Source organism: Corapipo altera, unplaced genomic scaffold (assembly GCF_003945725.1).
Source record: "Corapipo altera isolate COAL_440 unplaced genomic scaffold, ASM394572v1 126, whole genome shotgun sequence".
NCBI classification, from domain to species: domain Eukaryota; kingdom Metazoa; phylum Chordata; class Aves; order Passeriformes; family Pipridae; genus Corapipo; species Corapipo altera.
This window is the reverse complement of record NW_020884937.1, coordinates 2,694,881-2,710,252: the sequence shown is the minus strand read 5'-3', so window position 1 is coordinate 2,710,252 and position 15,372 is coordinate 2,694,881. Positions and strand designations below refer to the sequence as shown.

Sequence of the window (15,372 nt, the reverse complement as noted above, 5' to 3'; positions counted from 1 at the left end):
AGAAAGAGAGAGAAAGAGAGAGAGACAGAAAGAGAGAGAAAGAGAGAAAGGCAATGTGACATAAAAGCCGTCATTTAAAAAATTAGTTTGAGTGCTTCACTCTGTTATTTTGCAATGTAAAATTGCCTTCAGGCAGCTAAAATTACTTGACTTTATTTTTACAGAGCTTTCCAGGGCCTCTTTTGACTCTATTCCTTCAGTAAAATAGGGGAAAAGCAAATATAGGCTGGGAGTAAGGGCAGCACTGTAGAGGACCCCATTTTTCTGTTATCCTTCCTTGCATCCCACATTTTTACTGTACCAAGAGCCACAGGAACAGAGCTTGGGCAGTGTAGAGAAATGGGGCAATCCTGTGAACATGACCAGGGAGAGGAGCAAACTCTCAGCAACAGAGGAGTGGGAACAAGTATTCTCTGCCTTCTGTCCTCTAATGACAAACCCTAATCTTGCAGTGAAAGAAGCTGAAGTTCTGACCCAGGAGAGGGTGATGGTGTCCGAAGCCATCATGACCACACTGGGGTAAGTGCTTGGCCACCCAGGGATGGAAAGTGCTGTAAATACTCTGAAATCGAGGTCAGACATTTATTCTTGATGATCAGGGAGGATGGGGAAGAGGGATCAAAAGAATAAATGAGTTTGGGTAGCTCATGTAAAACTCTTGCGACTTTTTCATCTCTTGAGCAGAATGCAAAAAAAATTCACAGGGTCAAGGTCTGGCTGTTACTTGCCAATCCTGAAATACACAGAAAAAGTAGGTGAAAAGGGTCTATTGCACAAATTTCTTGTTCACAAATGCATCTGAAGGTTAATCTCCTCAATTCACTGTTCTTGGTTTGGACATTAGGCAGATACAGTCTGGAAAGTGGTATCACCTGAACACAAATTAGCTTCTGGAACATGTCTGGCCTAAAAAAGCTTGGCCAGTTTTCCTCTGAAATGTGAAGGAATGGAAGAAAGCTGCAGTGTGACTTTACCTATTCCACTGCAGCCTTTCCCAGTGATGTGTGGTTTATCATTTATCAAGTGGGATGAGCTTCCTCTTGCTTCCTATGTGCTAACAGAGAATTAGGGATGATCAGCTTTTGCAATTGGAATTTGTATCCTCCCTCCAAGAAACTGAGGCACAGCAGAGATGTTGACATCAGGATATTAATTTTTACAGAGCTTTAGTCCTGGGAAATGCCACAAGTTCTCTTCAAGGGACCCAAGCAAATGCTGGTAGTTCTTCACATCTGCGAAAAAATCTACCCTTTCCCTGCTGACACGAATTAATTTGGTGCTGGTAAAAGCTGTCAGTGTAAGAAAGGACTTTTTGGACCTCAAAACCATGGCAGTACCACTAAGTCACCTTGTTTCCCAACACACAGGCATCCTGATGTGATGGGAGCAGATCATGTTATCCAACCTTTGGTTTCCTGATGAAATCACTGGAAATTGTTGAGAATTACTTTACTGAAAACTGACTGACACCACAGATCCCACCTGACATAATGTCTCTGACTGCAGAAGTGTCACTGCAGTGTCAGCTGGGGAGAAAGTCCCAGTAGCACCAGGGAGATGGAACCTACTCTGTTCTGCAACCCACTCCTGGTCTTCTCAAGCTCCAGGTTGAAATAAAAATCAGGAATAAGGACAATTCTCAGATGGGATTCGGCTGCAAGTCTAAAACACCCACTTTTTTTTGTTTGTCCATATAAGCCAGGTGCCACAATTCTCATTTCTCACAGTGACCCTGGTGTGTGTCAACTCCCAGCACCTGCAGCCCAAACCAGAGCCCTAACTTAGATATTCCCTTTATATCCAAGGGGGGAGAAGGGGGAATGTGTTCCTCATTTAGCTCTCCTTACTACCCATTTTATTTTAACTTTTAATTCTGCTTTACTTTATTTTTCAGAGCTATTCATCCCTCTGAAGCAAGAGAAGGTAAGAGAAGATATTTTCTCTCCCCTACTCCTACCTTTCATATGTACAGCTGAGGTTGTCCATGTATTTAATGATTACCACCCACTTTTGTCCCATTTTCTTAAAACTATCTGAAATTTTGGAACTTTTCAGTTCTCAGACTGCTCTCTGTTCAAGGCTGAATTAATCTGGGGGACTGTGAGCAAGCAAAATTTTAAAAACAGGGGAAGAGAAGAAAATCAGACCTTCCTTCCATGGCAGCTTTTATTACTCAAAAAAAAGATTACTTCCCAATTCCCATCTTGATAGCAGAACCTCTCTTTTTCAGGAGACCTTGAAGGAAGGGAAGGTGTTCCCAAAAGCCCTATTTCATTAGCTGATGTTGGCTCAGAAGAGTTCTTCCAGAAACTCACCTCACGGATCTCGGAAATGGTGTCTGCAAAAATAACTCAGGGTAAGGAACCTGCCAAACACAGTTTAATTAATGTAGAAAAAAAAATGCAATCACTTTTTTTAGGTGTTATTTAATTAAAAGTGGGATTTATAGCAGTAGGTTTTAAGCCAAGCATCCCACATAAGTTCAGGACTCAGAAATTTTAGTGGGAGTCCATCCAAACTGTGTCTTAGTTTACAGTTTGGAACTAGGGGGAAAAAAAGCTATTTTATTAAGTTCTAAAAATAGCAGCATATTTTTCTCATCTTAGGTATTTTAGTTTCCTCAGATATTGAACCCTCCTGAGTTGGAAAACAATCCTGCTTTCAAGACTTCACACACCTTCAAGTTTTAGCTCACACTGGGATTTTAAAATCAAGTTAAGGCTAAAAACTGTGCAATGAGTTGCACTCTCAGCAACAGTTTGTTGAATTACATGAAAATCCTTGTCTGTGTTTGTCCTGGTTATCTGGTGGAAAAATTTTGACTTGAAACAAAAATAGAGGCATTATTTCTCCAAGAAATATTCTTGCAGTGTAGTGGCAATACATGCAGTAGGCATTCAACATCTTGTATTAAAACATCCCAAATTTTTATTTAACCCTAAATATCCACAGGAAATAACACTAAATACTACTACAAATGCTCTTCCTAGGGAATGTTTGCTTTAAAGAAATTAAAAACTATTACAGGTTTATCTTTATATCACACTTTGCTTTTCTTTTCAGCCAAGCTTCGAGTGCCAGGTGCAGAAAGTGATGATGATTCAAAAACTCCCTCTGCATCTCCTCGCCATGGACGGTCCAGACCTTCATCCATAGCTCAGGAGTCCTCCTCTGAGTCTGAAGATGGGGATTCCAGAGGAGAGGTACAATATCTTTATGGACAAGTTTGGCACCAGGGGAAAACTTTACTCAAAATAACCAGTTTTCTACAGTTTAAGGACACCCACCCCCTTTTAGGGCTGTAATTCACTTTAGAAGGTGTATTTAATAGTTAAATATTGGGTCTGTGATACAGAGAATCAAGTTGTTCGAGTCAACATGGTCAAAACTCATCCATCATTTGGCACCTCTTGATTTCGTGGCTGAGCTTCAGGAAGTCAGAGCTTGATTTTCTGTGGGCCTTGGAGAGAGCTGTCCCGGAGAATTTTGTTGTGGAGTTCTTTGTGACAAAAAAGAGAATGCCGTGAAAATTAGAAATTAGAATTTTTGAGGTGATCACGTCAAAAACTCTTCCTAAAAAAAAAATAATTAATTAATTAAAACTTTTGAAATGTGACTTATTTTCAGGAAATAAGTTTTCAGGACCATTGGTTTTGGGGTTTTTTTGGAGTGGGCTTTTTTTACTTTTGGAGAAAAACTCTTTGTTTTGTGGTGTAAATATGAACCACCTCAGACAGACAGTTCTGAAAATACCTGAAGGCCTCCAAGAGATTTAGTCTTCCACTTACAAAAAGCAAACAGTGGTTTTCTTTGCCCTACAAAGGCCGGAGAACGAAACATTGAATGGAGATAAACACTTTCACACTTCTGGTATTGCTCTACATTTCCAGAGCAGAAAATAACTGTTGTTTCATTCCTGCAGATCTTTGATGTCTACATGGTCACTGCTGACTATGTCCCTGCTGCACCTGACAGGGAAACCATCACCCTGAAGGAAGGACAATACGTGGAAGTCCTTGATTCAGCTCATCCTCTCAAGTGGCTGGTCAGGACTAAACCCACGAAATCGAGTCCCTCTCGGCAGGGTTGGGTGTCTCCAGCTTATCTGGACAAGAAATTAAAGGTGACTGATCTCGTCCTTGGTTATTTTTCATCCAAAATTCCTCGCTCCTGTTGCAGTTTGGAGCCATCCCTTTTGCAAGGAGTGATGGGTGAGGAATTTGTTGAAGGGATCTGTAATGTGGTCAGGCTTTTTCAAGTTTTGATTAGACAATAACTGTGGTGTGTGCAGGGGTGCCTGGGTTGGAAAGGCCAAATCACCCTCCAGCAAAATAGAAATTTCACACTGGCTTAGGAATTCTTGAGAGGGACTGTGAGCATGTGAGGGATATGCCTCAGTGTGCGTTGATAAAAGCACTGCAAAGAAATAGTCACTTAAAAGAAAAATGTTTTCTTTTTCTTGTACTGCAGTTGTCACCAGAGTGGGGGACAACAGAAATCCCTGAGTTTCCTGGAGAGTTTGTTTCTGAAGATGAATATAAAAGGAAGCTGAGGTGAGCTCGTGTCTTTTGGTATTTGCACCTTTGAGTTTTCCTGCCTTTTGAACTAACAGGAGTGTTGACCTCTGAGTCCTTCCTATGAGAGTCACTGCTTTTGTTCTGCTCAGTCCTGCCCCCTTCCCTTTCCCAGGATCAAGCAAACCCTGGATTAGATCTGACTTGTATTTTGGGGTCTTTGATTGGATTTTTCCATTGATTTCAGCCAAGGAAAATTCCAGGCAATCCCAGAATGGTTTGGGTTGGAAGGGACCTTAATGATCATCCAGTCCCACCCCCTACCATGGGCAGGGACACCTTCCACTATCCCAGGTTGCTTCAACCTTGCCTTGGACACTTCCAGGGATGGAGCAGCCACAGCTTCTCTGGGCAACCTGTGCCAGGGCTCCTCACCCTCACGGCCAAGAATTCCTACCCAGTGCCCCACCTGACCCTGCCCTCTGGCAGTGGGAAGCCATTCCCTGTGTCCTGTCCCTCCATCCCTTGTCCCAAGTCCATCTCCAGCTCTCCTGGAGCCCCTTTAGGCCCTAGAAGGGGCTCTAAATTCTCCCCAGAAGCTTTTTTTCATGTTGGATAACTTTAAAGGAGAATTTTACAGAACATAATCCTGGAATATCTCTGATTTCACGAGATCCTGAACTGCAGTACCTCTGCAATTCTGGTTTCCCCATGTCTGAGGATGCATCTCAAGGGCAACTGTAATGATTTTTCTGTGATTTCTTTTTGCCTCTTCATCTTCCCCTCAGTGTTCTCATCCAGGAACTGCTGATCTCAGAGGAGGATTACATTCAAGACCTGCAGTTCCTCCTGACTCATCACCTCAAGTACACAGAGACCTGTCCCAACGTCCCAGGAGCTGTAGCCAGTCAGAAATCCACCATCTTCAGGAATATTGATGACATTGGTCGCTTCCATTCCAGGTGGGCATTCCCTGTGCCTTCATTTGAGACCGAGGAGTGGTTCACATACAAGGTGTCAGAGCCACACTATAATAATAACAACAACAACAAAAATAATAATTATTATTATCATCATCATAACAGTTGTTATTATTTATATTTTATTATATTATTATGTTGATGCATTATTACATAAATATTATAATTTTTATATATTATAATAATACTAGTATTAAGTGCCAGTGAAGCACTGGCAATACTGAGGTGCAAGGGAATGGATGGTCCTTTCAGGATGATAAATGATGACATGCTTTCAATCAGATCACAGGATTGGGACTTCTATAATACCCTTCAGAGCTTCAAGGCTTCATATGTCCAGCTTATTTCTTGCCTTTTAAGTTAATTTAACTGAAAAATAATGGATTATTATAAAAAAGGCAGCAGGGTCTTACAGGGACTTCAGTGGTGTCTTCACAGAGACATTCATTCGTCTAAAACTGAACATCCATGCAATCCAAACACATCTAGCTGTGGCAGGCTGCTCACATGGCACAGTGATTCTGTCTTCTCCAAGGATTTACTGCAGATCTGGGCCATGAAAATAGATTTCCCTCCTCTTTCCCCCTTCAGCTTTGTACATGTGAACCTGCCTCAACATCTCTCATGAAACAGAGTGAGGATCTCTATTTTCACTCCTGTGGGTGGCTCAAAGATCCTTATACTCAGGGTTTAACTTCCCAGCTTGAGCTAAGACCTTAAAAGTTCTCCCTACCTTCCTTGCAGGGCATTTCATAGAATCATGGAATGGTTTGGGTTGGAAGTGACTTAAAGCTCATCCAGTTCCAACCCCCTGCCATGAACAGGGACACCTTCCACTAGCCCAGGCTGCTCCAAGCCCCGTCCAACCTGGCCTTGGACACTTCCAGGGATGGGGCAGCCACAGCTTCTCTGGGAAATCCATTCCAGTCCCTCCCCAGCCTCACAGGGAAGAATTTCTTCCTAATATCCAATCTAACCCTACCCTCAGTCAATTTAAAACCATTCCCCCTTGTCCTGTCACTCCATGTCCTTGTAAAAGCTTCCCATACCTCCATCCAAGCTGAGAGGTTTAGCATCCTGGTGGGTGAGGGGGCACTGAGATGTTTGATGCTAATGTGCCCCCCAGTCATTTCCTCTGACCTGATTCAAAAGCCTGGCTGCTGGGGCTGTGTTCCAGCCTCATTCCAGCACCTTCTCCTCAGCTGTCCTCTTTCCTTTGCCTCCACAGTGTCTTCCTCCGGAGCCTGCAGGGCTGTGACACTGATGATGACGTGGCCATGTGCTTTATCAAGCACGAGGCAGAGTTTAACAGGTACATCCAGTACCTGGTGGGAAGGGTACAGGCTGAGTCTGTTGTTGTCAGCAAAGCTGTCCAGGACTTCTACAAGGTAAGGCAGTAACCAAAGTACCTGTGGGAAGTGCATCCTGTAACCCACTGCATGGAGAAATGTAGTTATTCATCACAAATGTGATGAACAAAAGGATCCTCAAAAGGATTGTTAATATCTTTTGTAGTTTGTGCTAAATATAACGATTTTTAGTTCACTGTCTTGCTCTTCTTTGTAGGTATAATCAGTATAGGAACATACTTTTGTATGCTTATGCATTTATTAATCTTATAAAGATCATACAGACATGAATGTGGCTGTGCTGGTGTGACTGTAAGGGGGGTTTTAAGAACCACCACATTATAAGGCCAAGTGAACTCATAGATATCATAAGTATGGATAATAAATATATAATAGACAAATCCTCCTTCTCTGCTCCAGCTGCTCAGGATTGAAGTTCACTGGTGAAAACACACACACAGAGCTCCAGATCCACGAGCACACGGGTGGTTGTGGGTCCCTTGAGTAGCAAGGATGGCTCCTCTGCCCATCCAATACTCAAACCCAGATCCTGCACTTTTACCCTCTCCCAGCCTCCTACTTTTAGGGCAAAAGTAGTAGGTACTTTTTTTAGTACCTACTCAGCAGTTACTCCAGCCTGATGCTCACTAGAAAACAAATGCCCGTGTTCACACTCACCCCACATTCCCATGAGCATTTTCCAAGGAGTCATTATTTATCTTGCCCTTTATGACAACCTTTCCTCATTTCTCTATGTATTTTTTCCAGAGATACACAGATGAATTTGAAACTAATGAAGATCCTTCACAGCCACTTATCCCACCACTGCAGCACTACTTGGAAAAACCCATAAACAGGATCCAGCAGTATCAGACAATAATTAAGGTAAGGAGGTTTTATTTTGTCTGACAGGTTAAAATATCTGATGCTCTGCTCTGTGCAGCTTGTGGAGAAAAAGATTTTTTTTTTTATTTCCTATTTCTTGGCTTCCTTCTGGTGCAACTACAACTGAGAGCTGATTGTCTAAATAAGAGAGTAACCACCACCAGTGGTGATTTTCTTTAAATAGTTCTGTAAATGTAAATTCATGTAGAGGTGCAAAATATCCAACCCCTTAAAGCCCTGTGAGCTTTATCTGAATGATCTTTAAATAGATGAATACATATGTGTAAAAAATGTGTTTATATATATATGAATACATGTATGTATATATCCATGACAAGTATCAAGTTTCTTCAAACTAAGCAACACTTACATTATAAAATTAAGCATTTTCCAAAGTGTAAGATATTGGCTTACCACTTTTTTAACTTGTGTTTTATGTTGGCATTATAGTAAGATGGAGTTTTTTTATTTTCTGAAAAGCCTTGCCCCATTCTACCACCCTGAAATATTTAATCTTTCAAGCTTTCATCTGTCCTGCTGTCTCAGGTTCTAGCCCAGGCCATGAGCAAACATTTCAGAGCAGCATTTTAAACAGCATTTTCATGGGAAATAGCATTAGAGTGTCCAGGAAGAAGACAAAATATTTCTGTGTTCTAGTGTTATATAAATGAGCAATTTGAATAGTCTGAAGAGCTTTCTAATTTTGAACACATCCTTGGACAGAAACACCAAAATTTTTAAGGGTCTCTTGGAGGAGTGAAAGCACTCTCCCTGCCTTCATTGCTGAAAGAGAGGAACAGGAACAAATTTGAGAAGAGCAGGAAAACTGGCATTTCATATTTCTCCCAACAACCTCTCTTTTTATTAATCTCATGTTGACTCTTAGTTCAGCTCTGTCACTTGAATTGCTTGTTCTGTGGTGTTGTGAGGGTAAGCAGAAGAGAAGTGCAATGGATACATTTTGCTTTGGAATTTTTGGGGTTTCAATCGCTTTCTGGTATTTGTTTCAACTTTGTTGAAAGGATACAAGGAAAAGCCAAACTGGCTAGTCATTAAGGCTGTAGGAAAGAAAATACTTTATTATCTGAGCAGCACATGGTGAAAAAAAAATGGGATAAAAGTTGAAAGGTGAAAGAATTGGAAGAGATATTGAGAAACTCTTTGGCTCTGGAGAAAATGTGGGTTTTTTCTCTGATTGCCCTTCATTCTTCTGCAGGAATTAATCCGAAACAAAGCAAGAAACAGCCAAAACTGCACCTTGCTGGAACAGGCTTATGCTGTGGTGTCTGCACTGACCCGGAGGGCAGAGAACAACCTCCACGTCTCGCTGATTGAGAATTATCCAGGGACCCTGGAGAGCCTTGGTGAACCCATCCGGCAGGTAACTGGGATTCCTCAGTGGTGTTGGGGCCACCTGTGCCTCCACTGGGTCCTGAGTAGCCTTAATTCCTACAGGAAGCTCCTTTAGACACCCTGCCTGAAAGAGAGTTTTTGCTTCTCCCATTTTTTGCTGCTTCAGAGCAACCCTGGCTGACCTAAGGTTTGGAGCAGCAGAGCAGAGGCACTGATGGAGCAGCTCACACAAAATGGAGTTATTTGTCTTTCTGATCCACTCATCAAACAGGAAGAGATTTGTTCTGGGATCCCACATGATTTTAAGGCATTTTTCTTCCTCCTCCTCTTCCTCTCTTATTATTCCCAAGCTACACGGGCCAACTCCTGAATATTGTCATCTAAAGACCTGATTCTCCTCCAGGTCTCTCCCATGAACCAGGTGTGGGATTTAGGATCACAGAGGAAAGATGACTCAGCTATTAGGACACCAGCCTGGGACTTTCAACACCCTTACTCAAATTTCTGTTTCTTTATAGACTTACTTGCCATTCTGGGCAAGTCATTTATTGTGTCTGTTTGTATCCAATGTTTTCCATGGGAATCATGGTGTATTCCCGAGTGGAATTGTAAGGCTGAATTACAGCGATGGGGATTCATCTATCCACATTTAGACATTCAAAAAAAAGAGTCCAATCACACCCTCAAGTGTTTACTTTTTCCTAGTGGTGACAAGGGGAAACCCCTGTCACTAATCGAGCTTAGTGAAGGTATGTGAAATTAATGTTCTGCTCTGGTAAAAGCAACCAAATCATCAGATAAATAGTCTGTATAACACACAAAATGCAATTTTTCATTAGTATTTCCAAGAGTGCTCCTACCTGACAAGTGCTCTGTATTTTTCTGGCAACAAACCACACCTTTGAAAGGACAATGTGATGACAACCCCTGTGTGTACCCCTGGTGGTTCTGTCGGTCTGATGGGTCACCTTTAGCATTAAAAACCATCTGCTGTGCTGTAATTAAACCAGAGACAAACCAGGTGATGATGTAACAGGAAACATTTATCTGCTCACTGAAAAATTATGGTGAATCATCATTTTTTATTACCTATTTTTATTATATTACTATTATTATATTATAATATTACTATTATTTATTAATTATTCCAGATGCATCACAACGTGCTCTTTCCTTCTTTTTCCTATCAGGGCCACTTCATTGTGTGGGAAGGAGCTCCAGGAGCTAGAATGGCATGGAAAGGACACAAAAGACACGTTTTCCTCTTCAAAAATTACCTTGTGATCTGCAAACCAAAGCGAGACACAAAGACAGACACCTACAGTTACATCTTCAAGAACATCATGAAGGTCTGGTCACTTTATCCTCCCCTGGTGCATTTCTCTGTCACTTCACATTTGCATCGAGCTTGGACATTTCTCTAATCCTTTTGAGCTATTCCTTTGTTTCAAAAACTCTTTGAAGCACAAGTAGAATCCACATTTATACCAAAATATCATTGTCAGAATTGACAGAAACACATCAGAAATAATCAGAACTTGGATGTAGCGATGAAATTACAAGTATTAATTCATCCTTCTTACCTCATTAACACCATAAATACATTATATTGAGGTGAATTTTGCTGTTTATAGTATTTACTAGCATTTGTAAATCTTTGGGTTTGGCAGTCTCTAATATTGGGAAGAAATGGATTGGAAGAAATGTTATGGTCACATGCTACATTCCATGGAGTTCTCTCTGCTGGTTACACCCTTTCCAGACACAAATTCCTGCTTAAAAATTAAAAAAAAAAAATCAGAGAATTTGACCAACTCATCTTCAGACATTCAAGGTTAAGACTAAAAAAAATTGAGGAAAGAGTTTTCACGAGGCAAGAGATGCTCAACTCCAGTCAAAAACACCAACCAAAAAAACCCATGGAGCTCTTGACCAAGCTCAGTTGGGACATCCTGAAAGTCCTGATCTCTGCCTTAATTGATATTCATGGGCAGATATTACATTATTTTCCTGAAATGGGATTATTATTCCCGGTAAAATGTCAGTTTGGGAACCACAAAGTCAAGTATACTGGGGAAAATTGCTCTCAAAGTCCCTCTGATTGCTGTTCACCAAAGCCGCGTCGCGTTGCTCATGCAATCCAAAAAATACCTTTGGAAGCCGTTGAGAATTCCTTTTGCTGCTGGGAATTCCTGAGAACTTGGGATACGTGCTGAGTTCCTTGTCCTTCTGCCACACAGTTGAACAACATAGATGTGAACGACCTGGTGGAAGGGGACGACCGGGCGTTCGAGATCTGGCATGAGCGGGAGGACCTGGTCCGCAAGTACCTGCTCCAGGCACGGACCGTGAACATCAAGAACTCCTGGGTGAAGGAGATCTGTGGAATACAGCAGCGGATCAGCGAGCCCATCTGGAGTAAGCCTGGCCCAAGATAGCCCAACCCCCCTATTTTTTATTTTTTTTTTCTTGGGTGGTCTCCTTGGTTCAGGAGGGGAATGAGCACACAAGGGGAGAGGACCCGTTTGTGGTGATCCAAACACCGCGCGGGCAGAATCGAGGGGGGTGGTTCTACCCCTCTGCTCTGCTCTTGTGAGACTCCAGCTGCAGTGTTGTATCCACCTCTGGGACCCCCAACATCAGGAGGATATGGAGCTGCTGCAGTCGGTCCAGAGGAGGCCACAAAGGAGATCAGAGGGTTGAAACACCTATTCCATAAGAAAATGTGGAAAGAGTTGGGTTGGACTCTGATCCAGAGTCCTGCACTCATCAACTTAAATCCCCCTGTGACTTTTTTGTGTATGAGACCCTTTATTTGACTTCTGGCTTGCACTGCTGTTATCTGTGCACTTGGGTTTGCTTTGGAATTTTCTCTGGTCATTCAGGCTGCATCATCCTCAGTGTCATTAGAGATTCCACCAATTTTCTATCCACAACATTTGTGAGCAGGGATATTAAATCTTTGTTTTCCAAGCATAAGCTACGAATGGTGTCCTCTATGGTATAAGGATATTTGCACCTTAAAATGCCAGAAGAGGATTGTATTTAATCTATATACCCTGAAAACAAGTCTGGGCATTTAACTTTTGTGCCTTTAGTGAGGTGTTTTAATGAGGAAGACTATCAGAATAATTTTGCATTGTTTCATATGGTAATAATGGGTTAAAATAAAGTCCCTTAACAAAGGGACAAGTTGCCCAGGGAAGATGTGGATGCCTGGAAGTGTTCAAGGCCAAATTGGATAGGGCTTAGAGGAACTTGGTCTGGTGGAAGGTCCCTGCCCGTGGCAGCAGGTTGAAACTAGATCATCTTTCAGATATCTTCCAACCCAAACCAGTCTAGGATTCTCTGATTCTAGAAAGCATAGATTTTATTGTATGGATACCAACAGAATACTAGTTTGGATATCCAAATTCCTCATAAAATTCCTCATTTTATTTGAGGAATTATGTTAATGGTGACATCTGAGTGGTGTCTGAATAATGGATGTGCTCATTAAAAATCATGGTCAGCAACAAAACCTTTTTTTTTTTTAATGTGGCCTAACTTTATGGCCAACAACAGACGTTTGATGGACTGAATTTAGCCTCAGATAAGCAAGGACAGCACTTCACCTGGAAAATCATGAGCTGCTAAAATTTCCTTTCAGCTTTCCATTCTGAACCTCACGGATTTGCAGATCTATTCTTACCTTACATAGCAGCAGCCACTCTTGGGCAGGGCCGCCCTCCTCCAGACTAACACGACTTATCCTGATGTTTCAGTACCTCCAGACTTCGAGGAAGAACTGGCGGATTGCACGGCTGAGCTGGGAGAGACAGTCAAGCTGGCCTGTAAAGTGGTGGGAGCTCCCAAACCATCCATCAGCTGGTACAAAGGTAAGGGCAGGAAGCCACGAAATGCCTCCTCCAAGTTCGTCCTCTGTCTGTATTGTTTGATGGTTGGTTGGTGGGTAATCAAAGAGTTGATCCCCTCAAGATACCAAAGTCTAGTGAGCGTGTTTATGGTCACTTTGGAGGTGTTCCTTTGGCTGGCAAACCAGAGCTGTGACTGCACAGCACATACTCTGGAAAAATGTCACTGTTCAGTGAGGATTGGTGACGTATGAGGTCCCTCAAAAGTGCTTTGCCCAGAGGATATTCTGCAGGGAGCTGGACAAAAAGATGAGGAGCTCATTCCCCAGCTACCAACATCAGCTGCAATAAAGCAAATACAGCTCTCAGTCCTCTCAAGTGGAAAAGCTGGATAAATCCCAAGGAGAAAACATAACATACAAAGATATTGCAAAAAAATCACTTGCCTTTGCCTTTCAGATGGAAAGCCAGTGGAGGTGGATCCCCATCACATTATAATAGAAGATCCCGATGGTTCCTGCACGTTGATCTTGGACAACCTGACAGGTGTTGACACAGGACAATACATGTGCTTTGCTTCCAGTCCTGCTGGAAATGCCAGTACCTTGGGAAAGATCCTTGTTCAAGGTAAAGTCCTGCACAGATGCATTGTTTTAAAGGGGTCTGCTATGTGATACTTTGAACTTGTGTAAGGAATAGTGTGGCCAGAAGGACCAGGGCAGGGATTGTCTGTGTTTCTATGATGAAGGTCTGTATAACACCCACTGGATAATGTTTTAAAAAAGTTATTTTATGTACAAGTGTAGTCAACTGTTCTTAGGGCAAAAAATGTGGTCTTTAGTGTCCTGTGTGCAGACACCATGAGAATTACCTGGTCAGGGACACATCCTTCCTTCCTGGTCCTATTTCCAGCTATTATTTGATTTACCTTTGCTTTGCAGTGCCACCAAGATTTGTGAACAAGGTCAGAAATGCTTATTTTGTGGAGGGTGAAGATGCCCAGTTCACCTGTACTGTGGAAGGAGCACCAAGGCCTCAAATCAGGTCAGTCCTACAAGTCACACTGGGACAAATCCTGGTTTCCCACTTTGCATAGTCAGAAAAGTCTTTCAAGGTTATGACCCTTTCTTCTCTGTGTCTTCCACCTTCAACCCATCCCAATCCTGGGTCTTCCCAATCCCAGCATTCCTGAGATTCTCAGCCATTTATTGTAGCTAGGATCTAAAAAAAAACCCCTACAGATAATCGCTGGCTGTATCAGATCTAACAATTTTATCATTCCTTTATCCTCCCTGCCTTACACCTGAACTGATTTTATCACCAACCAGTATTCAGACAAAAAGCTCAGCAAATCTTTGCATCATTTAAAGCCCTTTTCCTGCATTGGCTGATGAGATTGCTTGAGAAGAATCTTGTGTATTTTAGTATCCACGTGTGACCCACTCACCTGCAACCAACCTTCCAAACTGGTTGCAGGTGAGTGGGTCACACATGTTTAAAATTAACTATTGAGTTGGTTGATAGCTGGGTCAGTGAGGTGGGCATCTCTTGACACTGTTTGTATTTTTCCTGGCTTATACCCCGTGTTTTCCACACACAGATGGTACAAAGATGGGGTGCTGATAAAGGACACAAGTAAATACCAGGCTTTCAGTGAACCACGGAGTGGCATCGTGGTCCTGGTGGTCAAGAACCCTTCCAATGAAGACATGGGACACTATGAATGTGAGGTGAGTTCAGAGAGATTTAAATACCTGTCATGTGGAATGATACAGGTAGAAGAATTCATTTTACTGGAGCAGACCCATGGCATGAGATCAGAGGCAGAGTAACTGTTGCCACCTGGCATATAAAAAAATTATATAGAAAGTCAGGCTGAATTGATCTGGATTGTGAACATCCAAAAGTTTCAGAATATCCTGATCTGAGAGCTTGCTGGTTCAAGTAGTAATGAGCTGAGCTTGTTCTGTAGCTCAAACTCAGATCCAGATCTCTAGAGTTAACTCTTACAAAGTTTAGGGACACTCTGATGTGACGTTTTGTTCCCGGACTGTCTTTAGATTATGACACATTCATGCTGCTACTAAGAAATCATCCAAAGATAAAAGCAAGAAATTAAATCTAATTAGAAGTATAAACAATTGAAACACACAAACAAATTTCTGTTTGTTTAGCAAGTATACATGGAAGTATCTAATAAATCAAAATAAATGCAAAATATTTTCTGAGAATTAGTCATAGTCTATGCATTTATTGTAATAAAATAGTAATAAGCTCTGAGGGCTGGGCAATAAAAATAATTGATCTTGGTTTAGGAAATTAATGGGTCAGTTGCCCCTTGGTAAATGGTTCAGCTCATGGAAGTGTTTAGGATGTTTGCCATAATTTAAAGACTTCTATTAGAATTTTAGCAAAATCAGACTGCTTTGCATTTGCC

At 41.9% G+C, this 15,372-nt stretch overlaps 1 protein-coding gene across 1 annotated transcript in view; it reads left to right on the top strand.

The window, feature by feature from the left end:
- OBSCN (obscurin, cytoskeletal calmodulin and titin-interacting RhoGEF) overlaps window positions 1–15,372 on the top strand; it is a 183,390-nt gene that overhangs the window by 123,359 nt on the left and 44,659 nt on the right. Inside the window, exons 75-90 of the mRNA XM_027660600.1 lie at window positions 395–519; window positions 1,895–1,923; window positions 2,231–2,356; window positions 3,064–3,203; window positions 3,923–4,123; window positions 4,471–4,553; window positions 5,303–5,476; window positions 6,723–6,882; window positions 7,612–7,728; window positions 8,945–9,109; window positions 10,272–10,430; window positions 11,322–11,499; window positions 12,846–12,959; window positions 13,395–13,562; window positions 13,877–13,979; window positions 14,536–14,665. Of these exons, the coding sequence (XP_027516401.1) occupies window positions 395–519; window positions 1,895–1,923; window positions 2,231–2,356; window positions 3,064–3,203; window positions 3,923–4,123; window positions 4,471–4,553; window positions 5,303–5,476; window positions 6,723–6,882; window positions 7,612–7,728; window positions 8,945–9,109; window positions 10,272–10,430; window positions 11,322–11,499; window positions 12,846–12,959; window positions 13,395–13,562; window positions 13,877–13,979; window positions 14,536–14,665 (2,172 nt within the window). The remainder of the gene's footprint in view (window positions 1–394; window positions 520–1,894; window positions 1,924–2,230; window positions 2,357–3,063; window positions 3,204–3,922; window positions 4,124–4,470; window positions 4,554–5,302; window positions 5,477–6,722; window positions 6,883–7,611; window positions 7,729–8,944; window positions 9,110–10,271; window positions 10,431–11,321; window positions 11,500–12,845; window positions 12,960–13,394; window positions 13,563–13,876; window positions 13,980–14,535; window positions 14,666–15,372) is intronic.